Below are 24,610 nucleotides of genomic sequence, written 5' to 3'. Positions count from 1 at the left end.
TCAAAATCAATATAGTCAAGAACTATTTTATGTAAAGACATACCTTGTTGGACTTCTTTGTCTTGAGTTTTCCTGCTTTTATAATTTTTGGGGAACTGAGCTCTAAAAAATACATAGAATTGTTTTTACAACCAATTCATTCAATATATTAAACAAAATAACTATGATATCAGTTTCACTAAGTCAGTGTACACATCATTCCCAACAAAACCCAAAGTTCTGATAGTCAAGTTCCTAACAAGAAATCAACTACAGTTCAAACACAGATTCAAACTGGTCTTCAGTGTTCAAATCAAGAAGTAGGAAATATTAACAGGTTGCTTATAATGATTTGATAGACCAATCTTTTCGCTTAACAGAATACAAAATGAAAAAAAAAGGAAAAATAACATATTTTAATACAGTAAAGTTAACAACTCTATTCCCACTGGGATATATTTTTCTATACAATTAATACATTTAAATACACCAAGGAGCATCCAAAAAGTAAGTCTGAAGACTTCAAACTATTTGTTCTTGAAAAGTTTGGCAACGATCACAGTCTGTATCTAGATTCAAGCCATAAAAAAGAGAACAGGTCTTTGTAAAAGTTTGTACGAGACTATCATGGTATCTATCACCATTTGCCCCTACCTTGAATAAGAACACTGTGGTTGACAATAAGTTTTATACTGCCTTTTAGTTTGGTTCACTACCTAGTAAGATGACCAATGTGATATCATCTAGCAAAACACAACCTAAAGTAAATATTGAAAACTAGAACTTGGGACGTGCATCTACAGAAAACACAGTAATTCAGCAAAATATAAATACCATAAATCATGACAATGACCAATGCATTGATTAAAGCAATCTTTGAGTTAAAGCCCAGAAGTAGATTTAAGTAAGGTACAGAGCAATTATCAAAGGAAATGGGATGAGGGATGAAGACGTTACCAGGGATGAGCATAAAGGGATTTTGAATATGGCAATTCTATTTCTAAAGCAGAAAAACAAGTAAGTGGATATTTGTTTTTTTCTTTTTTGTACTTTAGGTACATGTATACATGTTACATATATGAAAAGGTGCATAAGAATAAAATATTTCATTAAGAAAAATTAGATGCAGGAGATAAAAATAAGGGCAAAAAAAAAAAAAACGGGCAGGAAAAAACCTAATTTAATAAAGAACAATATTTGCTTAAATACTACCTAGAATTTGGTCTGTTTCTGTAAATAGTGTATTTCAAGAAAGTAATACACTAGAGAACACTTGGGAGACTAAACCCTCAACAAAGTGGAGAATACATCTCAAAACACTAAGTAAATTATGTGCTTGGTAGTTACAAAATATAGCATTATACAAACTATTTGATGTAATGTAAAGAAATGAGCTAGTCACATAAGTTTTATTTAGCTTGATTAAAAATCAATTACATTAAACTTATTCACTATGTAAGAATTTGTTCTCCATGTAAGAACTTGTTCGTTATGCTTCAGAAGATTGGAGACTGACAAAAATTAGGCTTGGGGTGGATTAATGATTGTGCATTGAGCATTGACTCCCCTATACAGAATTTTATTGTTGTTAACAACCATTTGATCAATAAATATGAGAGATGCCCTCTCAAAAAAAAAAAAAAAAAAGTACACACTTCCAATTTTAAAATAAATAAGTAACCGGGATGTAATGTATAGCAGAAGGAATATAGTCAAAATATTATAACAACTTTGTATGGTGATAGCTGGAAGCTAGAATTATCATGTATATAAATGTTGAATCACTGTGTTGTACACCTGAAACTAATGTAATACTGTGTCAATTACCCTTCAATAAAAAATAATTATCTACAAAAAAAAATCAATTACATTAATAATCACAAAATTAAATTCAAAAATAAAATATTTTTCTGACCACATAAACTTTTTAACTTCAGTACTAAATAATACAATCATGATATTAAACTGGACAAAAAATACTTGAACATGAGAATTAATAAGCTTTCCACTGATTTAAAAGTCAATATGGGTCCATACTCTACCCAACCATTGATTGTAATCTCTAGCTAAAAGTAAGTAAAGAAGTTAAGGAAGAAGAATCTTGAACTTAATTTCTTCATGTCTAAAAAAACAAGGAAAAGAGATTTTGATTTCAGATAATTCTTTTGGACTCAAAAATGTTGGATTTTTGTTTAGATTTAATCCCCAACTTTAATTCCTCCTCAGGAAATGTAATAGGAAAAAGTTTACATTTAACTCTGTGGCATATATAATGCTTACATTTTATTAATGAAGTACCTCTATGCACATTGCAATTGGGATGTTTATATATATCCCACTTAACCTCATCACAGAGTATTTGACAAACTTTGTTTGCCAATGTGGCTAGATACTCTAGGATAGGAAAAAAGAGCAGTTTCTTAACTCTGGTCACAAACTGTCCATAAGAGTTAATTTACCTTTCCAAGAGGAAGACTTTCCAGAAAAATTCCTGTTTCTAAGTCCTAATTCCACTCATGAAAACAATAAGCTTCCTGATAAATGAATTTAGGGAAAGAATTTAATTTGCAAAGCCAGCACCTTTTCCCCTTTCTCTTTGGGAGCTAGCTGTCCACAAAAATCAAGCATTCTTGTCTGCTCCTCCATGCTGTCAACTTCACAGGAACAGACTCCCCACAGAGGTAGAAGGGGGACCTGTGCGATGCCAATTATGTGGGCATGTTTGTCTAATTCCTAAGGAAGTCCTTTGTGCTGCTCACTTAGACCATCATTAATCCAGTCTTTTTCAATTAAAAGGATGATACTAAGCTTTAAAAATAAATAAATCTGAGTAAAACGACTCAAAAAAGAAATGCAAAATGGCCAAACATGAAATTACATTCAATTATACTAACAAAAAAGGTAAACAAAACACTTTTCACCTATCACATTGACAAAAAAGAGAACGTCAAGTGTTGGTCAGCACTTGTGATAAATGAAATTTCTCTTAAGATATTTGGTAAGAGCATGAAGTAGTATACTCTTTCAAGGGTAATCTGTCATTTGAAATGAATATACCTTTTAATAAAGCAATTCCATTTCTGGGAAATTAGCTGAAATCAAGAAAGGGTACAAAGATGTCTGTATAAAATGTTCACCGTAGATTTGCTGATAACTGTACTTAAGAAAATAACATCTACATTCATTAATATGGGATGATTACATTATGGTACAGCTATACAAAATAATGTAAAATTGTTAGAAATAAGGTAAATCTGTACGTATTGATGTGGAAAGAAGTCCACCATGTTTTAAATATAATTTTATGTGCACATATAGAAAACAGGTAAAATAAACCTAAAAAAGAAAATTTTTCAGTTTCCCCATGTTTTAACTTAAAAGGAAGAAATCAGCCTGCCTGTTATTAAATGAGTGCTTAAAAAAGGTAAAAAGAAAAATGACTTCTCATACTCTAAAAGTGGGAGGATCAATTTGTAAAGTCACTTTGGAGATCTCTTCTCAACTAATACCCTATGACCTCGCTATTCCACTTGTCATCTGTACTAGAGAAAGGCAGACATAGGTAAAGAGGTGTGTATAAAAACATAGTCTGAAACAACCAAAAGGTTGATCAATAGGTAAATGACTAAATTAACTACATCAGTTGTATTTATGGACCACTTCAAAGCAATTTTTTTAAGGGAGTTTAGATTTAAAAAGATAAACCTCATCACAAGAAAAAAATGTTTGTAACTATGTATGGGGATGGATGTTGACCAGACTTAAGAGGTGATCATTTCATAATGTATACAAATATTAAATCAAATGTTGTAGACCTGAAACTAATGTTATATGTCAGTTATATCTCAATAAAAAATCTCACTAATTATAAAGAGAAAAAAGGATCAACTGAAACTTTAAATGAAAAAAGGAGGATGATATTATGTTCTAATACACTATTTTTGAAAGTAATTGCACAGAAAGCTCTGAAAGGACTCAGTAAGCTGGTAACATCTCTTTTTCTGAAGGCTCATAAAAGTTCTGTTTTTTTAATAAGGAGAATGCACTTATGTACCATTTATACAACTCAAAATGTTATTAGGGTAAAACGTAAGCTTATTTGAGGTTTCTGGGAAGCAGACACTGGGAGGAAAGAGTTGATGTCATCAGAGAAGACTAAGAATGGAAAAGATGGAAAAGTCAGTATTTTTATATAACATGTTTCATGAGTAAAAGAACTGAAATTACATTAGAAAGCTAATTTTTAATATGCAAAATGTAGTCATGGCTACAGTTAAGTGATTATTAAGTCCCATACTGTGATTTTAATAAAGATTTCCAAAATAGAATTTTTAAAAAATACTTTAAAACACTTCAAACAAGATTAGGACAGATTGGGGGGCAATTCTTTCTGGTCTCCTGACTGAAAAGACTGCACTGACACTATCCTAGGTCTCTTGGGTGGGCAGGCTTTGGCTGAGAAGAGGGCCTTACCTAGTTACCAGAAATAGCAATACACAGGCCAGAACCATCCCAAAAGTGGAGAAACTGTCTCACAAAGGCCAAAGAAGCAAGAATGCCTTACTTACAGATCAGTTAGAACTGCAGGTTCTGACAGAGAAAGTTCATGATGATCAGTACTGAAAGACTCTCCTGGTTTCCTATAATGTTTCTATCTCTGGTAACAAACTTTCTGGCAAAATTTAGTGGATAGAATCCCTGTACCTCGTTAAGTGACAGTAAATCCAGGTTTGGCCAAGAGAGATGTGTTTTAAGTCTGTTATTCCAACATAATTAATATCCCTGTCTTTCCCTCTCAAGAGTATCCAGGTTTATAGAATAAATTATAAAGGCCCCCTGGCTATGCAACACAGAGAAGACAAGTAGTGATTTTACAGCACCTTACTACGTTGATGGACAGTGACTGTGAAGGGGTATGTGGGGGGGACTTGGTGAAGGGGGGAGCCTAGTAAACATAATGTCCTTCATGTAACTGTAGATTAATGATACCAAAATAAATAAATAAATAAATTTTAAAAAAATTATAAAGGCCCCCTACCAAAAGGACTATTATACTAATGTAACACTCCCTAGTTTGCACCTACTCGGAACCTTAAAGGTCCTCTGCTCCTATATTATTCTTGAGGTTGCAAATTTACCTACAAAAATAGGATTCTAAAGTGCCCAGAATATACAATGGCACTCTAGCTTTTAAGAACTGGAAGATATTAATATATCCACTTTATTCATTAGGAGGCTCAGAAATCTTGTCAGAAGTCAACTAGCTGTTAAGTAACAATATCTGGACTAGAACCCAAGTCTCTCAGAACAGTGCATTTCTACACCACAATCTTTTAAAGTCAACTGCAAATAGAAGATGTGTTAGGACAGTGTAGAATCAGTACTGGGGAAAGACTATAAAGTTACTGCAAGTCTGAAGAATGGTATATGCATGCAGGCACAGAAAGTGTTGCCTACAGAGAGACACCAGTAACACTGAAATTCCCATGAATCGCACATACATCAAGCATCACCTTGGTTCTTAATCTCCAAAGATTAAGATCCCCAATGAAGGAATCTGTAGGTTGATTATATTAAAAACAAGGTCATTTCCAGTTAAAATTCCTGAGTCTCACCTTGAAAGTTTTAAAGCCTGTCAAATTTATTTTATAATCAGAGTTCTTTTTTTGTTTTGTTTTTATTCATTGAATGTAACATGTGTGTCTAAGTCTAGAAGTAGGGAAGTATGACAGCCACTGAGAGTCATCAGGGCTTTCTCTTTGCTAAATTTTATAGAGGTTTTTGCTCTTAAGATTTTTATTTTCTTCAGTTAGTAATAGCAGTAAAATGCAGCTAGGAATGATGGTGGTATTATATTTAGAGCAAATTTTTTCTGCAAGTGTCAAAATTTACCAAGAATGGATGAGTATTACCGTGCAAAAGCTTAAAAAAATCAATCAACATTTATCTTTAATATTAGAGTTCCTCTTAAGAAACGTTAATATTTCAATATAATGTATTGAAATACATTTAAAAAAATGTATCAACTTACATTTTACCATACCCTTTATCTCATGATTCTCACAACCTTGTAAACATCTCAAATTTTCCCCATTCTGTTAACCTTTAATATTAAGAAAAAGTGAAGATTTGCAAAACAATTGTAATTTCTGTATCAAAAGTTCAACTAACTTGCTACAATTTAGAAAGTCAAACTAGGAAATAGTGCTTTTTGTCTTAGTTTTGTTTAGTATTTCCACTTAAAAAAAGAAAGAAAACCTCCAGTTGCTACACCCAAAATAAACCACCAAGGGCCAAACTGCATTGGTCTGCATTCAAATATAGTGGCATAATCTAATCTTTAAAGGTTAGGAGGACTAACTGAATGTCAGAAGACTACCATTTGCCTAATACGCAATCAACTCTCATGTCAACTATCCTATTTCAATTATTTTCCACGACAACCTTTACTCAAAGCATTTTAGTAACATTTTAGCTCCACAGTATACAGTTCATTTTTTATATGCCTTTTAGCAGCGTTTTGAAAACAGATCTTCGGCTAAGCAATCACTTAACATTAAAAAATCAGTATCGGGCTTCCACTTAGAAATAAATCCCCTTGCTCTGACTTGCTTCATCCCTTTTTTTAAAAGTCCACAGAAACTTCTCTATAGGATGAACTGCAGTTTCTACCTAAACCTAGCTTTCACAGTCACTAACACGTGGGAGCAAGAAACAATCGAGGCCGTGGCAGCTGAGAAGCTCAGCTACTTTACCCCCGCCGTGCCCCTACCAGTCAAGGAGAGCCCGAGGTCCCACCTCTTCCTGCCGCTCCCTTCCCCGACGCCCATTTATGTAAATAGGCAGAGTGAATGACACCTTGGAACTAAATACCTCCGACTGACAGGGACCGGAGGCCTGCCCCTCCCCCAGCCGCGGCCGCCAGCGAGGGGTCCCTGCACACACCCTGCCGATGCCCCCCGCAGAGGAACCACAGACCTGATTCCAGGGATTCTAGTACGGGTGACGGCGACCCAGTCCCTGCGAGGGGCAGGTGCTGGGAAGGCTTTTTGATCCAAGGGTTCTCCTTAGGCGGCGGCGGTGGCAGCGGCAGCGGCAGCTTTTCCTCAGGGCCGGCGGTCTCCTCGGGGGCGTCCGCGTTCGGCGGGCCCCGAGACAGGAGTGGCGGCGGCTCCCCGCTGAAGGGGTCCCCCGGCCCGTGCGCCCTGCGCGCCAGGTGCAGCGCTAGGGGCCTCACCGGCACGGCCTCCTGGGGCACGCTGTGTCCCAGTACCTGCGCCGGCAACGGCTCTCCCCGCGCCCCTGCGCTGCTGGCGGTAGCGGCCCTCTCCTCTCTCGCCGTCTCCTTGCCTTCTCTTCCGCGCGGGGGTACCTGCTCGGCCTGTCGGCACGCTGAGACGGACAGCGGCTCCCTCTCAGCAGCCATGGCGGGCGACTCCTCCCGGGAGTGAGCAGAGGGCACCGGGGCGCGAACAGACATCGTCCCCTTGCCCCAGCCGCCCCAGCCCGCAGGAGTCCGGGGTCAGGGAGTCCGGCTGCCCGTCTCTCCGCCGGGGCTGGACGCGAGAACCCGACAGCCCAGCCGCAGTCACCACCGCCACCCGCGTCGGCCGAGGCCGTGCAGCGTTCGGCGTACCGCTCCTCCCTGCGTCGAACGAAGCGCCAAACGCCCGCTGGCCCAGCGCCCCTCCGCGACGCACGCCCCAAGCCAGCCAACACGCGCAGGGCGCCGCAGCCAGGGGCCGCGAGCCCTCACGTGGCGCGGACCGCGTTGGAGGTGCAGCGAGCCGAAGCTGGAAGACCTCTAGGGAAGACGGGCAGGCGCGCGCCCGAAGAGCGGGTAACAGCTAGCGGGGGCGGGGCGGGGCGTGGAAGGGGCGGTCCCAGGTGACGGAGCAGGGGCGGGTCCTCCCTGAGGAGAGTGGCGTGGCTGCTCCCCGGCAGCTGCCCACGTCAGGCCTTCTCCCACCGTGGGAGGCAGACGAGCCGCCGGGTGCAGCCGGGCCTGAAGGCCGACCCTGCCCCAGCGGCCAGCGGAGGAGGAAGCGACGGCGAACAGAACGATTTCCAGCCTCGCGAACTACGGCAGCCCGGGCTGCGGGCGCGGGGGAGTGGCTCGCACCGGGCCTCTGTGACTCGCGGCGGTGCGGTGCAGAGCTTCGCGGGCAAGAGGCGGGGTGGGCTGTGCACGTGGCTCCCGCGGGCTGGCGGTTTGCCTCAGTACCTGAAGCAGAGTTGTCTCGGAGCGGGACGGTATCTTCGCCAGGTACTCTGGGCACCCTCTGCAAAGGGTCGGGGTCGCGTACCGGGCCGCTTTGCCCCCTGCGTCTGTCGCCTCGCAAGGCTCTTTGGGGTGCCGCTGTCACCTCGAGCCACGTCTAGAATGAAAACAGTGTAATCTGTAGGTAACTGTTCACGAAACCTTTGCACAGGCAGTTGGTTTAGTGCACTTTCCCATCCCTTTTTCCACCCACAAACTGAAGTATTTTTTATACCTTTGTGTAAAACAAAAAGTTAAAAACAAGTGAAGATATTTGGTTACAATAACCATGTACCAAACTTCCTTGTGGAATGGATACAAAGGTACAAGTATGGTTTGATTAAATAAGAGCTTTTCACTTGGCACTCATCTGGTGGATGATGACACTGGTTTCGAGTGCGTATGTTTGTGAGTTCATGTTTTTGTTCCAGCGCAAGGTCGCTGAAAATGGGTTTGGCCCAGTGGACATTTTTTTCGCAGAGAGATGGCTCGGCTCCCTCCACAAGCGTATCCACTAGCCATTTGTTAGGGACTTGGCAGTGGGTCCCTAGGGGCTTCCTTCAGGACTGCCGAACTCGGCAGAGAGTTTGCAGGGGACTCACCTCCCACGAGCCTCACTTAAACCACATTTAACTCAAGATTAATTTTTTTTTTTTACCTAACAGTTGTATGATTTCAGCATTTTATTTAAAAAATAATAATAATAAGGGAGAAATGTGGAATTCACATATAAATCAAGTATAAAAATCAAATGAATAACCATATCTGACCTGATTGTTTATAGTTCATAATGCGTGATCAAAACCGAAAGTTTCTGTGATGACTGCCCTTGCACTGTTCACCATGTAAGAACTTACTCACTATGTAAGAACTTGTTCACCATGTAAGAACTTGTTCGTTATGCTTCAGAAGACTGGAGACTGTTGAGAATTAGGCTTGGGGTTGGTTAATGATTGTGCATTGAGGCCCCTATACAGAATTTTATTGTTGTTAAAAACCATTTGATCAATAAATATGAGAGATGCCCTCTCAAAAAAAAAAAAAAATTAAGGAAACTTTCATAAAGCAAATAATTCTTGACTTGGCTCTGTAAATTCAGTGATCTTAAAGTGAAATGTACATTAATGAACAATTAACCCCAAACAATGTAAAAAAAAAAAAGTTGTATGAGGCATACATTTTTTATTTTCCTAAGGCTAATAAGCTATCCATAGGTTACATCACTATCTCAACAATGCCTTTCTTGTTTTCCCATATCACTAATTTCCAATTTACTTAATCCTAAACAACCTCCCAACCTGTTTTCAATTAAATAACGACTGTATTTCCACCTGTATTCTGAGAGAGGCGCCATCTCTACTAGCTCATTATTGGTGAAGCTTTGTGTTAGGTACCAAGTAGATGCTCTTCCTGTTATAATCAGCCCTTTGGAGTCCTGTCAAGTAATGCTTGACTCTTTTACAAAGGCTTGTCAACAAGTTCACACTTGATATGATTCAGAGTGCATTATTTTACCATCTATTCAAATACATACGAATTAAAGACATTCATTTGAGAAAAAGATTATGTACAGTGGTTCTCCAAAATTAGATTCATATGGGCTACCTAACCATGATTGGTGGTTTTGTTTGTTAGTTTTTTTTTTAATTGAAAACTAGTAAGGGTGCTTTACTGAAGAAATGCAGATGGACTTTCTTACAAATAGGTTATACTTGCAGGAAGAGAAGAACAGGGTAAATGTATTCAAAAGGTCTCTAAAGAATTCAACAGTGGGTGTTTGGGATCTTCACTGTAGCGCAGCACCACTAATGTTAGTGAAGGAAATTAGCAATTTGTTGTTCCTCTTTTAAATGCTTATTAGTAACTGTGGATAAAATGAGAGTTCCTGTGGCCAGGATTCTCACCTGGCCGTGGTGGACTAGCTCACTGCACATCTGTGGACAATACATGACTGTTGACTCTACAAAAGAGCTCCGCTGAGTGCTCTGGGCACAACCCGGTGGCAGGGCTGCAAGGCTGCAGAAGAGCAGAGCAGAGCAGAGGCTGGAGTAGTGGCAGGGCCGAGGACACAGGCCCAGAGGACGGCTGTGCAGGACGGCTGTGTGTGATGGCTGTGCGGACAGAGGAGCCCAGAGGCAGAGACTGGCTTGCTGCATGTAGACTTGTTCTGAGTGAATGGGATTTTAGTGACTGACCTGCCACCTGGAAATAAAGTTGAGTATAATCCTTTCACCCCAAGAACGTTTTGCTGTTGATTTCTTTGGTCACACTGAATCCATAGTGAACTTGCCCGGGGCTAAAACCCATTGGCAAGACAGTAACTCTTGGCTTCCACATAACTGCCTCTTGGAGACAACTTCACCCATGTTCTACTTGCCCTTCTGTATCTGCTTTCTGCCCTTTTCCAGAGAAGGCTCACCTGTCCAGATTGTACCAATTGATTTCCTTGCCCTCTTTGGTATCTCGATGTATTCTCTTGGTGGAAAGTACCTGCAGGAGACTGGAGGCCATAAGGCAATGAGGTCATAGTCCTTATTCCCCAAGCTGGGTCACTAAGGATTGACTTCTGAGCCCTCTCTTTCAGTTAATTTCTCCAGTCCTTCCCTTTGTCCTTTCAGGCCTGGGAGTAGTAACCACTAGCCCTTGGGGTATTGCATTACCTCATGTTGGTTTCCCTGACTCTTGCTTGCACCTCTATAAATGGCCCTTTTAATAACTTTCTTCAAATACACAGTTTGAGCTTTCTATCTGATTTTGATGGGACCCTGACTGACCCAATTTGCTATTGCTGAACCTCCATCATGTTAAGTCATTTGGCCTCTGCTGCTAACTGCCAGATTCTTTCTCTGCTGCTTAGTTCAAAATCGAGGAAGAATGACTAATTACCTCAATTTCTTTTTTGTAGCCAAATCACACAAGTCATTATCCACCCTATGGATTATTTGCTATTGGGTAAGGTCCCCATCTAGCCTGGAGGAACAAGTTATTTAGCTCAAAACACTGCCATCAAGTCAGTGGGTGTGGGAGAGCTGGTTGTAGGAATGTGGGAGATGTACACCCTCTAATTAATTTTCTTCCCTTTTCCCTATTTTAGTGAATGACACCACCTAACAATTCACATAACCTAAAAATCATCCCTTCACCCCTCCCCACCTTTCCCTCCACCCTTCATGACCCATTCATTTATAAATATTTCTTAAGCATCTACCAGGCAGTATTCTAAGCACTCACCAAGACCAGTCAATTGTACCTCCTAAGTGTCTGTTAAATTCTGCTTTTTCTACTTGCCACCATACTGCTCTAAGCTGCCATCATGCTTCTGTAATACTGTTACAGGCTCTTAACTGTCCTCTCTGCCACCACTTAGACCTATTTGATAAAATGATCATGAGGGTTAATGTGAAAATATGTTTAAAATGCTTACCAAAAAACCTCAGGTCAATAATATACCTATTTTTTATTGCTTTTAAATCTGAAGATTTAACCAGGGTAAGTGACCTTAGCTTTACTGAACTACTGAGGTTAGAAGCCTGATTTTTCTTTTTTCTTTTGTAATGGAAAACTGGAATCTAGAGCATAGGTTTAGGGTTATCTTTTCAAGGAAGGGGAAGGGTTCTCTAGGTCCCCAAGAGTTATGAAACACCTAAAGTAATTATCCTTATACAAACTTGATGATCACATAGTTCAAGGGATCTTTTAAAAGATGAATCTTGTTTTTCCTGTTTAGAATATGCTAATATGTCATCAGATGATTGAGCCCATTCCTTCTCCCCATCCCCCTGGTGTCTCAGGAAATTAAAGTCCCATGACAACATCAAGATCTTTTTTTTTTTATTACCAGTGCAATTTAGGACCAGGCTAGTAAAACCTAAAGTGCAAATAGCTGTACCATATGTATGCTAGAGAAGTTTCAAAGAATGCTGTAGATATAATCTGTTCCAAAGTCCTACAGTCCAAGGAGAAGATAAAACAACCCAGATATTTTTTTTTTACCTTCCTATTAAATAATGACTTTAAAAAAGCAGACTTTTAACAAGATATATTGAACAATCATCAACTCTGAGTTGCAGAGCCTTGGACCCTGTTTATCATAAAAATAGCTCTCATTGTGAGCTAAATATTTGGATGTGTACTAAATACTTCCAATTATCTCTTAAGATTCAAGGCAAGGTCAATGTGTGTTTGAAAGGCTTTGCACCTTCCCTTCAATAAACACAGTATTCAATCTTATAGTGAAAAAAAACACCTTTAGAAAATTTTGCTCTTTTTAATTTCCTGTATCGTACAAATAGGTGAAAACACTATGCTTGCTATACAAACATAGTTTCAAAACAGATCTAGGCTTTCAAACAGATTGCTGTTCCTAAGGAGGTAGTAGCTCTCTTTACTTTAGGTAGGTATTAATGGGCTGCTGTAACAGAAATAGGAACTCTCAACAGTTTGTGTCTTGCCTAAGAACTATCAGCCAATAATAGGATTGCTACTCAAAACTGTATGATATTTCCTGCCACACTTTTTAGTCATTTTCTTTTTTACAACAATTTGTAATAATACAAATAAGAAAATATTTAATATTTCTAAAAAGCACTCTAAAAAATAAACCCAAGGAAGCATAACTTTTTCTCTTCCAGTTTTCAAAGAACAAGGACTTTAAAACACTAGGGTATAGAAGGGGTTAGTAATCTTTCTGAATCCTTCCTACTATCCGGCTATATTTAACATTAGTATAGCCTTATTTAATACTGGCACACATAATGAGATCTTTAAATTCAAGTTAAGTTGAATTTCAATGGTTGCCATCAAAAAAAACTTTGTAGAGGAGTTAAGGAAAAATTTTTATCAGCCTTTTGATACTTACCATAGCTTATTTCAATCAATTAATAAAATTCACTGAGTGCTTATTGCGGCCCACTAACAGGGCTAGACCACAGGGATATCCTAGTGAGCCAGTCAGTTCAGGAATTTACACAGAGAGGCAGAATGCGTAATGCAGTGGCTTTCCCATCTCATGACTTGGTATGTACAACTGAGCCAAAAGTTCCACAAAACTACTTATTCTTACTAAATGAATACATTCTCGTGTAATCTATTATCCTTCATTTCACTTCTTTAAAACACTAATTTCTTGACCCAAGTACATTGTAACCTATGGTAAAAAAAAAAAAAAAAAGACAGTGGCACAGTAGTTAAAATGTAATTAGGTTATCTGGGTTCAAATGCCAGCTCTGCCACTTCCTAGCAGTAAAAATGAAGGCAAATTACTTAACCACTCTGTGATTTAATTTCCCCATCTCTAAAATGTGAATAACAATTGTACCAACTTTGAATGGTTGTTATGAGGATTAAAAGGGTTAGTTTATTAAAAGTCAAGAGTGGTGCCTGACAAATTAGTAAGGGCCAAAAACTACAAGCCGTCATCTTCATCATCATCATTATTTTTATTTTATTGGAGGAGACAGACAAGCAACCTTAATAATTACAGGTTGTTGATAAGTTTTATGAAGAAAACAAATCAAGGAGGTAAAATTTAAACTGAGAATTAAAGGATAAAAAGGCTATAGGACAAGTACTCCCTTAAGATGAAAGGAGCCTGGTGTTTTAAGGAATGAAAGATGAGTGAAGCTGGAGTGTAGTTCCCAAGACCTGGTAAGAGGATTGTGGCTAGCACGCAATAAACAAGGAATGGCCAGAGATGAGGTTGGAAAGATAGCCTAAGGCAGAACTTCAGGGGCTTCTAAATTAAGACAAAGTTTGAATTTTGTTCTCAGAGCAATAGGAAAGCACTGAAAAGTTTTAGAAATTAATACTCCTGTTGCTGCCATATGGAGAATGAGAACAGTGGCAAAATCCAAAATGAGAAAAACAGAGAAGCTGTTGGGGTCGTCCAGGAATGAAATGATGGTCTGGACTCAAGTAGCGGCAGTACATAGGCAAGAAAGTGACCTTTTAAAGATTCATTTTGGAAATTAATAGGACTTGTTGATCTGATAGATATCGGAAGTAAGATAAAAAAAAAACAAGTTCTAAATTTCTGCCTAGAATAACTGAGATAGGGGAGATAGTGGTGTAACTATAGGATCTTTGCCCCATCTTAGTATCGTTAGCATGTGATTGAAAAGAGAAAAATTTAAGAATTAACTGTAGGTGGTACATCCTGAATGTAGACTCTGAGAGAATCAAAGTGTAAGCAATAAACAAATGAAAACCATGTTCAACCTCATTAGAGATCAGGGAAATACACATGAAAAACACAATGAGAAAATAACTCATGAGAATGGAATGTCTGAAAAAAAGTCAGACACTACCAAAATTGTTGATGAGGATGGAGATTAAGGGAACTCTTATACATTGCTAGTATAAATTAGTACAACCATTTTTAGAAAACCGTTTGGCAGTAATGACTATAGTTGAACATATTTCTGACCCAGCCATTTACTCCTGGGTATATGTATATACCTAACAGTAATGTGTGCATACAAGCACCAAAAGACATGAACAAAATGTTCATAGCAGCACTCTTTATAATAACTCAACTGGAAATAACATGAATATCCATCAACAGTAGAATATATAAATGGTGGCATAGTTATACAATGAAATCCTATACAGCTTTGAAAAATAAGCTAACTAGAGCTACAAAGCAACAATATGACTGTCATAGACATAATAAAATGTTAAAAAAGATGCAGACACAAACCAATACACTATCATTTACACAAAATTAAGTTCAAAAATATCAAAATTAGTCTATGGTGTTGAAAGTCAGGATAGTTGTTCCCCTGGGAAAAAGGAAATTAGGGAAAATTTTTGAGGAATATTATTAATTATTCACATTAAATGACCCAACAGATTGCCTGTGAATGTTCAGAGGATCATAACTGTTTGTTTGTGTTTGAATAATTGCTCTGTGTATATACTCAGTATTCTCATCTATAAAATCTACCTTATAAAGTTGTTGTGACTATTAGAAGAATTAATATATATGAAGTGCTTGATTTGATACACTGCCTAGCCTATGATGTTAAAAACTGTTGGAAGTCTTAGCTATTGTTTTTACTACAGGTATATGGTGATAGGAGACACCTTTCTAAGAAATTTAGACACTGTTCTAAAAAACTTAGAAATTAATTGACCAGGGATTTAATATATATTAATATATTGTTAGTATTTTCTTGAAATGAGAGTGCCCTGGACTCCTGAACTTCAACATCTGCTCAAAGTGGTGATATATGTACGCAAGCATAAAGATATCTACTAACTCCCCTGTTCTCCATTACTCTTGATTCTATGATGGCCAAACCTGGCTTCTCATCAAGACCTATCTACAGAGAACTGATAATGTAGATCAGTGAAGAACAGAGTCTAGTTCATTTAACATTATTCATTGACAAATAATAACTTTGAGATTTATTGCATCAGTTTCTGCTAAGTTAATCCTAGAAAGCAGATCTATTTTTTTCTTTTTCTTTTGGTTTTCAAACATGAACAGAAATAGAGAAAATAATTAACTGTCATTTACCCATCATCTAACTTTTAAGAGTTAACCACATTTTGCCATTTTATCTTATTTGTATACATCCTTGTATTTGTTTTCTACTGCTACATAACAAATCACTGCACATTTAGTGGCTTTAAAGAACATAAATTTGTTAGTTCAGTTCCATGGGTTAGAAGTCCAACACAGGTCTCACAGGGCTAAAATCAAGGTGTTGTCAGGGCTGTGTTCCTTTCTGTAGGTTCTAGATGGGGAATACATTTCTTTCCTTTTTGTACCTTCTAGAGGCTGTTCTGTTGGCTCAAGGGTGCCTTCCTCCATCTTCAAAACCAGCAATGGTGGGTTGAGTCCTCCTCACATCACATTTCTCTGACCTCTACCGCACAACTCTCTCTTTGCCTCTCTCCTGCTTTCCTCTTCCACTTTTAAGGCTCACATGAATAGATTGGGCCCATCTGTATAATCCAGGATAATCTCCACATCTAAAAACGTTTAATCACATTTGCAAAATCCCTTTTGTCCTATAAAGTAACATTCAGTTTCCAAGGATTAGAGCATTTTGGAGGGACCATTATTTTGCCTACTAAAACACACACACACACACACACACAAATATAAACACAGTGTTGTTTTTTCCTGGAATTATTTAAAGTAACTCCCAGACACAAAATTTTTTTTCATCTTTAGTCCAACTTCAATCTCCATACTCAACCATATTATTAAAATCATCAATGACCTAATAAATCCACTGAATAATGTTCAGTCTTCATTTTCTTTTCCTCTTGGCTTTATCAGTATTAAATACTCAATGATAGTTAATCATTAACACATATGTACTAGACACTATTCTAAAGGCTCAAAACAACCATATGAAATAGGGATGATTTTTGCCTCTCTTTTCATCTGAGGAAACAAAGTGGATAAATGGCTTACGTAGGACCATACAGTTAGAAAATGCCAGAGCAAAGATTTGAGCCTAACCAATCCAGCTCACAGTTCTCCAGCTACTACTCTTAACCACTATTCAACACTGTACTGCCTCTTTTTCTTTAAACTTGTTCAGCAATACTAAAAAAATAGCTTGTGGTGATTTGTTTTTTTAAATCCAATTAATATATGCATTTGGTAAAACCAATGGTACAATATTTATAGTATTTATAAAGAAAAAGTTCTGCCTCACACAGTCCTAATCCCCAAAGTTATCATCTTTCAACTTTTGACTTGCCACTGTAAATCATGAGGATTTAGCACACTTCCATGTAAACCCATCCTCTAGTCCCCCCTCTATTTTTGATATTTGTATTGTTTTCTGTTGTTTACTTTAAATAACATGTTATGTTAACTTACTCTTACATTAATTTTAGACAGAACATCTATATCCTCACTCTGATAAAGAGAATGTATCACCATAACTAAACTGTATTCTATCCTCCAATTTGTGTTGGTTTTTCTTTAACACTTTAACTTTCTTTATTGTGAAATATAGCATACTAAGAAAAGTTCCCCCCAAAATCAAAACCCACAAATGTTCAAATTAACAGATAAAGTGAACAACCATGTAATGGCTGCCCAGATCAAAGATTAGAGCCAGCATGTGTCCTTCCCATTCACAGCACTTTCTTCCTCTTAAGAGGTAATCATTTCCTTTCTTTTCTTATAGATTTGCCTATTTTTAAAACTACATATAAATGAAATCATATGCTAAGTATTGTTTTGTGTCTTCTTTCATTTTCAATATTATGTTCTTAAGATTCATACAAGTTGTTGAGAGTAGCTGTAACTCATTCATTTTGTTGCACTGTGTGCATTCCATTGTATGACTATGTACACTTTTTTATCCATTCCGTTGTCAATAGACATTTGAGTTACTTCCAATTTGGGGCTATTATAAATATTTACATTACTAACATTTTTCTTTCTAGGGTATCATTTTAGGAATAGGAATCCTGAGTCATTGACATATCTTCATCTGTTTTAGATATTGCCAGACCATTTTTCAAATTTTTGTACAATTAATATTCCCCTGGCAGAGTTTGAGAGTTTGCCACATCCTGGACCTTTCTTCTTTTCATTTACATTGACAAGAATGATCATTTATATCCTACTGTGTTACCGTAATGCACTACTTTATGCTTTGTTCATAGGCTTGTTCTAAAATTTAAGAATCCACAAACAGCTTTATATTATTTTATGAGTATACAGATATTCCTCACAGCAGAACAATGTAATGTGCTGGGATTGCATTTCCTTCTCTGTGGTTCCAATGTCATGATTCCCTAGAAACAAATGGATTCATATCTTATACTCCCATCTGAAAGGGTATCTCTCCGCGACCCTCCTTACCCAGGATGACTCAGGAGACATGGGCCCACGCAAGAGATTTTATTATCTGAAAGAGAAAGTGGCTGCCCCCAGAGAGAGAGGGAGCAGCAGGCAAGTGCAGGCATGACTCTCACTGGCTTATGTGCTTGGGACCATGGGGTAAATGGAGGATAAATTACTATATTCTTACATTCCTCCCTTTTCTGTTTTATAAGTGGTAGAGGATTTCAGAAGGGGTGAAGGTCAGTCTTCAGTAACTGCTTCCTGCTGATCAGGGGCGATGAAGTTCACTTTTGTATAGATGTGCGGTCCTCAGATGAGCCCTTGGTCTGCAGTGGCGATGGCGTGTTCCAGGTTTAATAAGGATCATCATCTTTGGAGAGGGGTTGGTAATCCTGTAATATAAGCTGGTTAAAGGTTTGGTTAGAAATTTTTTGCATTTGGCCTGATTGCTATGTTTACATAGGGTGGCTGAATTATAGCATTCATTGGGGACATATGTGTAGGCAGAAAAACAACCTGTAGGGCAAAGGGAATCCTTGATGGTGCAATCTTTTGGACAGTCCGAAAGAGAAGAAAGGGCTGGTGTTGTGAAGATAGGTCTGATGAGAGAGTAAGTGTTGAGACCAGGGTTAACAATCCTGAAGCCTGACTCATGGTGGTTGTAAGGGAGGTCTTAGGACTCCATGCTGGCAGAAACTTCTTCAGTGATGATGAGTGGAAGTGGAGAAGAGCACCACGAAATGTGGAGAGTAAGAGGTCCCATCAGGGTGGAGGAGTAGGAACCTGTGGGAGATTTGGTGGGAGGGAAATAAGCTGAGACAAAAGGCTTAAGGTGGGAGTTGTGTATCCAATGGGAAAGACCCTGGAGTTTAACTGCAGTTGGTGTGGAAAGGTTTACTGTGTAGGGTCCTTGCCATTTGGGAGTTAGAGATGGTGTTGCTTGGTGTGGAGGGGATAGGAGCACAGAGTCTCCTGGGTGATAAATAGTATAAGTGGGGTCTTGAGGTTTTGGTGTATAGAGGTCAGCGTGGGACCAGAGTAGAGAGCGAATGTGTTGAAGTAAAGGGTTGACGAGATGAGGAGGAAGGATAGGAGGTTCAGAGTTGAGACCTGGAGGAAGCACGGGGCGGCCATACATGAGTTCAAAAGGAGAAAGTGTAGCAGGTTTTTTTGGTAAGGCCCGGAGTCGAAGTATGGCCAAAGGGAGGAGTTTTATCCAGTCAAGGTGGAGCTCCAGGGATAATTTAGTAAGAATAGATTTGAGGGTTCTATTGGTTCTTTCCACCTTACCTGAGGATTGTGGGTGATAGGGGATGTGAAAATGCCATGGAATAGTAAGGGCCTTAGTGGTTGCTTGGGAGATTTGACAGGTAAACTCGGGGCCATTGTCTGATTGTAAGGAAGTAGGTATCCCAAAGTGTGGGATAATTTCAGACAGTAGGACGTTGGAGACAGTCTGGGCTCATTTGTTAGTTGTGGGAAAGGCCTCAACCCATCCTGAAAATGTGTTCGCCAGTACTAGAAGATACCAGTGGCGTTTTACTGGGGGCATGTGAGTAAAGTCGAGCTGCCAATCAGTCCCGGGAATGAGCCCTTGTGCTTGATGGGTAGGAAAGGTCGAGAAGGTGAGTTGGGATTGACTTTTTGACAGATCTCACATGAAGTGGTGAGTGTTTTGAGGAAGGCAGTTTCTGAATGAGAAAGAGGCAGGTAAGTTTTGAGAAAGTGTTGTAAAGATTGGAGGTTAGGGCGGAATTAGTGATGTAAGTAGGAGAGTATGGCCTCAGTGGAAGGCGGGCCGGTAGTTGTGGAAATGGATTTTTTAGGGCTTGACATGAGGGCACTTATTACAAGGACTAACGCTGCTTTTCAGGCTGCCTCACCTGCCCTGTTGTTACCAAGGGAGATGGATGACTGATCTGACCAATGGGAGCAGCAATGTACTAGGCCTATGGCTGTTGGAAGATGTGAGGCTTCTGTCAGTGGTATAATGTGTTTGGCGTTGGTGATAGAGCTGCCCTTGGTGTTGAGGAGTCCCCGCTCTTTCCAGATTGCTGCGTGGAACAATAGGATATGGAAAGCATATTTAGAATCAGTATAGATAGTAAGAGAGGACCCCTGCGCCAAAGTGAAGGCTTGGGTAAGGGCAATCAGTTCTACTTGTTGGTTTGTAGTGTTAGGAGGTAAGGGCTTTGCCTCGATAGTTTTGTCCAGAGAGACAATGGCATATCCTACCCATCAAACACCCTCATGGATAAAGGAACTGCCATCAGTAAACAAGGCATATGTGGCCTGAGGAAGGGCACCCTCCTGAATGTGGGAGGGACAGGGTAGGAGTTCATCTAGAGTTTGTAAACAGTTATGGAAGGGGGGTTGTGATCCTGCCTGTGGATCGGGAGGTAATGGAAGAAGGGTGGAGGGATAAAGGGGAGGACAGGTTTTGAAATTGAGGGAGATGTCCTCAACTAGGGCAACCTGAAGTGATAGAATCCTGCCAGGGAAAGAGTCTGCAGCCCTTTGTAGGTAAGTAGTTCGGAAAGAGGATGAGGGGAGTTGTGGTTGACCTGAAGGTGAGTTTTTTGGATTCTTGAATGAGGATGGCAGCCACTGCTAGGGCTCGCAGGCAAGGGGCCCATCCCTGAATAGTAGGACCTAGTTTTTTGGAAAGATAGGCAACGGGGCAAAGGAGGGTCCTAACATATGTCCCAAAAGTCCCAGGGCGAAGCCCTGCCTTTCTGAGACATATAGAGAAAAGGGGCGTGTGAGATTAGGTAAATGCAGAGCATGGGATTGTAGAAGGGCCAGCTGGAGTCTAAAGAAGGGCTTAGCCACTGACATCAGAAGGGGCTCAGCGAGAGGTCCTCGGGATGCTTCATATAAGGGGGCAGCTAGGAGTGAAAAGTTGGGGATCCATGAATGAAGGAACCCAGCAAGACCCAGGAAAGAGAGAATTTCATCTTTGTTATTTGGAATGGGCACGGTTTGGAGTTTTTTCCTGTCTATGGTAATGGCCTTGTAGCCTGGGGAGAGCTAAACTCCCAGGTATGTGACCTGAGCGGCAGACAGCTGAACTTTGGAGGGTGAAACCCGATAGCCATGTTCTGAAAGGAAGTTTAAAAGGAGAATAGTATCCTGTTGAGAGGTTTGTAGGGAGGGACTGCACAGGAGGAGATCATCTACATATTAAAGGAGGGTGTAGCTCAAGAGAGTAAGGGATTTGAGGTCTTGTGCTAGAGCCTGTCCAAAAAGGTGGGGACTATCTCTAAAGCCTTGGGAAAGACTGTCCAGGTCAATTGAGTAGAAGTCTGTGTGGCAGGATTGGTCCAGGTGAAAGCAAATAGATTTTGAGAGTCAGGATGGAGGGGAATAGTGAAGAATGCATCTTTGAAATCAAGGACAGAAAAGTGAGTGGTGGAAGCAGGAACAATGGACAATAAAGTATAGGGGTTAGGGACCACAGGATGGATGGGAATAACTGCTGCATTAATTACTCTTAGGTCCTGGACAAGCCTGTAAGAACCATTAGAATTGTTAACTGCCAGTATAGGAGTATTGAAAGGGAAATTGGCTGGTTTTAGTAGCCGTTTGTATAAAAGTTCCTGGATAATTGGCTGCAGGCCCAGTAAGCTCTTAAGGGGCAGCAGGTATTGAGGTTGAGAGGGAAAAGATAATTAAGTCTGATAATTACGGGGGGCAGGTGGCGATAGAGGGGTGAGGATGTCCCAAACTACAGGGTTGACCAGATGGGCTGGCAGAGGAAAAGGAGAGGGAGGTGGGTTTGCAGTGGGTTGGAGGGTAAGTTAAAGTGGGATTGAAGATGAGTCGGGGTTGAGGCACTGTCCAGGAGCAAAAGTAATGGAAGCTCCAACCTTGTGTAATGGGTTTCTTCCCATAAGGGGGGATGGGACACTGGGGAATCACCAAAAGGAGTTAGAGAGGGCAATGCCTCTAAAGATGCAGTGAAGCATGGGAGTTTGGAAAGGTTGATGAGGTGTGCCCTCTACCCAGACTATAGAGGACTGTGAGAGGGAGGTAGGTCCCCAAAACTCCTTCAGGACTGAGTAGGTGGCCCCAGTGTCCAAAAGGAAAGAGATGGGCCTACCCGCTACCACAATGGTTACCGTAGACTCCTGTACAGTGATGGTAGTGGTCGGGTGCAGGAGTCCCGGGCCCCCTCAATCACCAGTTGCCAGACCCAGAAGGTCTATGTGTGGAGTGTTAGTGCTGGATGGCCTGGCACCCCTTGGTGTGCAAGGACAGTCAACGGTCCAGTGTCCCTCCTGATGGCACTTAGGGCATGGACCAGGGGGCTTCCGGGAATTTGGGGAGGCTCTGGCCCAATGACCTGTTTGACCACACTTGAAGCATGGACCAGGAGGTCCTCCTGGCTGCTTCCTAGGAGGTGAGGATACCCGAGCACCAGTGGTTGGTGTAGGTTGAAAGGCCTTAGCCATCATTTGATATTTTTGCTTACGGGCCTTTTCATCTCTTCCATTATATATTTAAAGGCCACTTCCAGGACTTCTGCCTGAGGAGTTAAGGATCCCTTCTCTAGATGTCTAAGTTTAGCCTTAATGTCAGGGAAACTGGGTGAAGAAGTAGGTCACTAATATTTGTCTCCCATCTGGAGTCTCAGGGTCTAGGTTTGTATATTGTAAAAGAGCTTTGGTGAGGCAGTCTACGAGCATAGAGGGACTCTCAGTTTTATCCTGAATAATCTCTTGGAGTTTTTCATAGTTAATGGCCTTATTGGCTGACTTCCTGAGACCCACCATGAGGCAGGTGATGAATTGATCTTGATTGGTGACTCCCCCTGCTGTATTATAGTCCCAATTAGGGTCTCAGTCAGGAACTGCCTCAGCACCAATTGGATGAGCTGGAGTAGTTTGGTGAACCTCATTGGCATGAGTTCTAGCCTGTTCCCAGACTTGCCTATGCTCCTTGGGCAAAAGTGTGTTGGATAGGATCATGTGAATATCATGAAAGGTAAGATCATATGACTGAGTTAGGTACTGGAACTCTTTTATGTAAGTAGCTGAGTTGGAAGTGAAAGAGCCTAATCTTTTCTCAATTTGAGATAGGTCGGAAATAGAGAAAGGGACATGAACCCGGATGATGCCCTCAGTACCGGCTACTTCCCATAAGTGGGGCTAGGATCTGGGTTTGAGAGTGAGTGACAGGAGGACTTGGTAGGGGATCTCGGGATGGGAGGGAAACTGGTTGCGGTAGAGGAGGCGGGGTTGTTGCCCCACCCCTGATGGGAGCTTGTGGTGGGAAACTGGGCAGGGGTTGAGAGGGAGGAGCCTGGGCAGTTTCTGCGGCTACACTGTGTGGACTGGGTGGTTGAGGAGGAGGAGGAGAAAGAGGAGGTGCCATGGGGATTTGGCGTCGATAGGGTGGGGATTCATCAGTGGGGTCAAAGTCAGAACATGAAGTTGGGTCTGGTTTGTTGGAGGGTGAGGACTTTAAGGCAAGTAGTAGGAGTTTAGAATTGCAGGGGAGACAGAGAGAGAACTTGGTTTGGAGGTAGGAGAAAGCCTGGATATATGGGATCTCTTTCCATTTGCCCATATGCTCACAGAAGTTGTATATGTTACAGAGAATTTTAGGATCTAAAGAGCCATTGGGGGGCCATTTAGACTGATTGTCCAAGGGATATTGTGGCCAGATCTCATTACAGTAGCAAACAAGCTTAAAAGGTTTGAGGTCTGGAGTGAGGTGGAGGGGCTTTAGATTATTGAGTAAGCACCCTAGTGGTGAATCTGCGGGAACGGAGGGGCCAGATCCCATGGTGAGAACAAGACCGTTCAGAAGTCACTGTGGCATCCCTGAGTGATTGAGAAGGTCGCGGAGAAGACCAGACACAGTTAGGGGGTCGTCACCACCTCTAACTGAAGGATCGAGGTGAAAACACCGAAGAGGCTCGGTACCTGGTACCAGGAGTTTATGAGTAGAAACGTAGATAAAGGGAGACCGGGCCTCAGTGAATGAGGATTCTCACCATAGGGAGGCAGAGAAGGGTCGACTATGGGGGTCAACCGTGACTCTGAAAGTCATGGTTGGGGGTGCTCCTGTCCCGGAGGAGCCCTTGGGGGTGCCGGACACTCAACAGTCACTTCCCAGGTTCCAAAGGGACATTTAAGTTGACCATGAAGGGGAGACTCACCAAATCGATGGCCAGTGTTGGGCGAGAAGATGAGCGACTGGGGAAATGGACGGGGAGCCTGTGGAGGAGGATCAGGCAGTGAGGGTTCCCAGAGCAGCTCAGGTTCCTGGAGGAAGAGCAAAGTCAATGGGAGAGCCTCATCCGAAGGCACGGCACCAATGAAAGGGTATCTCGCCGCGACCCTCCTTACCCAGGACGACTCAGGAGACACGGGCCCACACAAGAGATTTTATTATCTGAAAGAGAAAGTGGCTGCCCCCAGAGAGAGAGAGAGAGGGAGCAGCAGCCTGGTACAAAGCGTTGTGCCTTTTATTGTGGCGGATCCGCTTGGCCTGTTGCCTTGGGGGAGGGTCGGGATGTTTAGAGATAAGGTGGGACAAGCCCA

General features: G+C 41.0%; 1 protein-coding gene across 5 annotated transcripts in view; it reads right to left on the bottom strand.

Annotated features, from left to right (window-relative positions):
• The window catches only part of LARP1B (La ribonucleoprotein 1B), a 196,098-nt gene extending 188,249 nt beyond the window's left edge, over window positions 1-7,849 (bottom strand). For 3 of the 5 annotated variants that reach the window (XM_057502607.1, XM_057502608.1, XM_057502609.1), the window contains exons 1-2: window positions 6,958-7,849; window positions 44-102 (exon numbers count right to left, since the gene is read on the bottom strand). In XM_057502607.1, coding sequence (XP_057358590.1) covers window positions 44-102; window positions 6,958-7,459 — 561 coding nt within the window. In that variant the 5' untranslated portion in view covers window positions 7,460-7,849. The remainder of the gene's footprint in view (window positions 1-43; window positions 103-6,957) is intronic. The other 2 variants (XR_008997858.1, XM_036922944.2) reach the window with 2 other exon arrangements.
• Between the last annotated feature and the right edge of the window lie 16,761 nt (window positions 7,850-24,610).

Source organism: Manis pentadactyla, chromosome 5, assembly GCF_030020395.1.
Source record: "Manis pentadactyla isolate mManPen7 chromosome 5, mManPen7.hap1, whole genome shotgun sequence".
Lineage (NCBI taxonomy): Eukaryota > Metazoa > Chordata > Mammalia > Pholidota > Manidae > Manis > Manis pentadactyla.
Note: the sequence above shows the minus strand (reverse complement) of the source record. Positions and strands in the feature narration are given on the sequence as shown.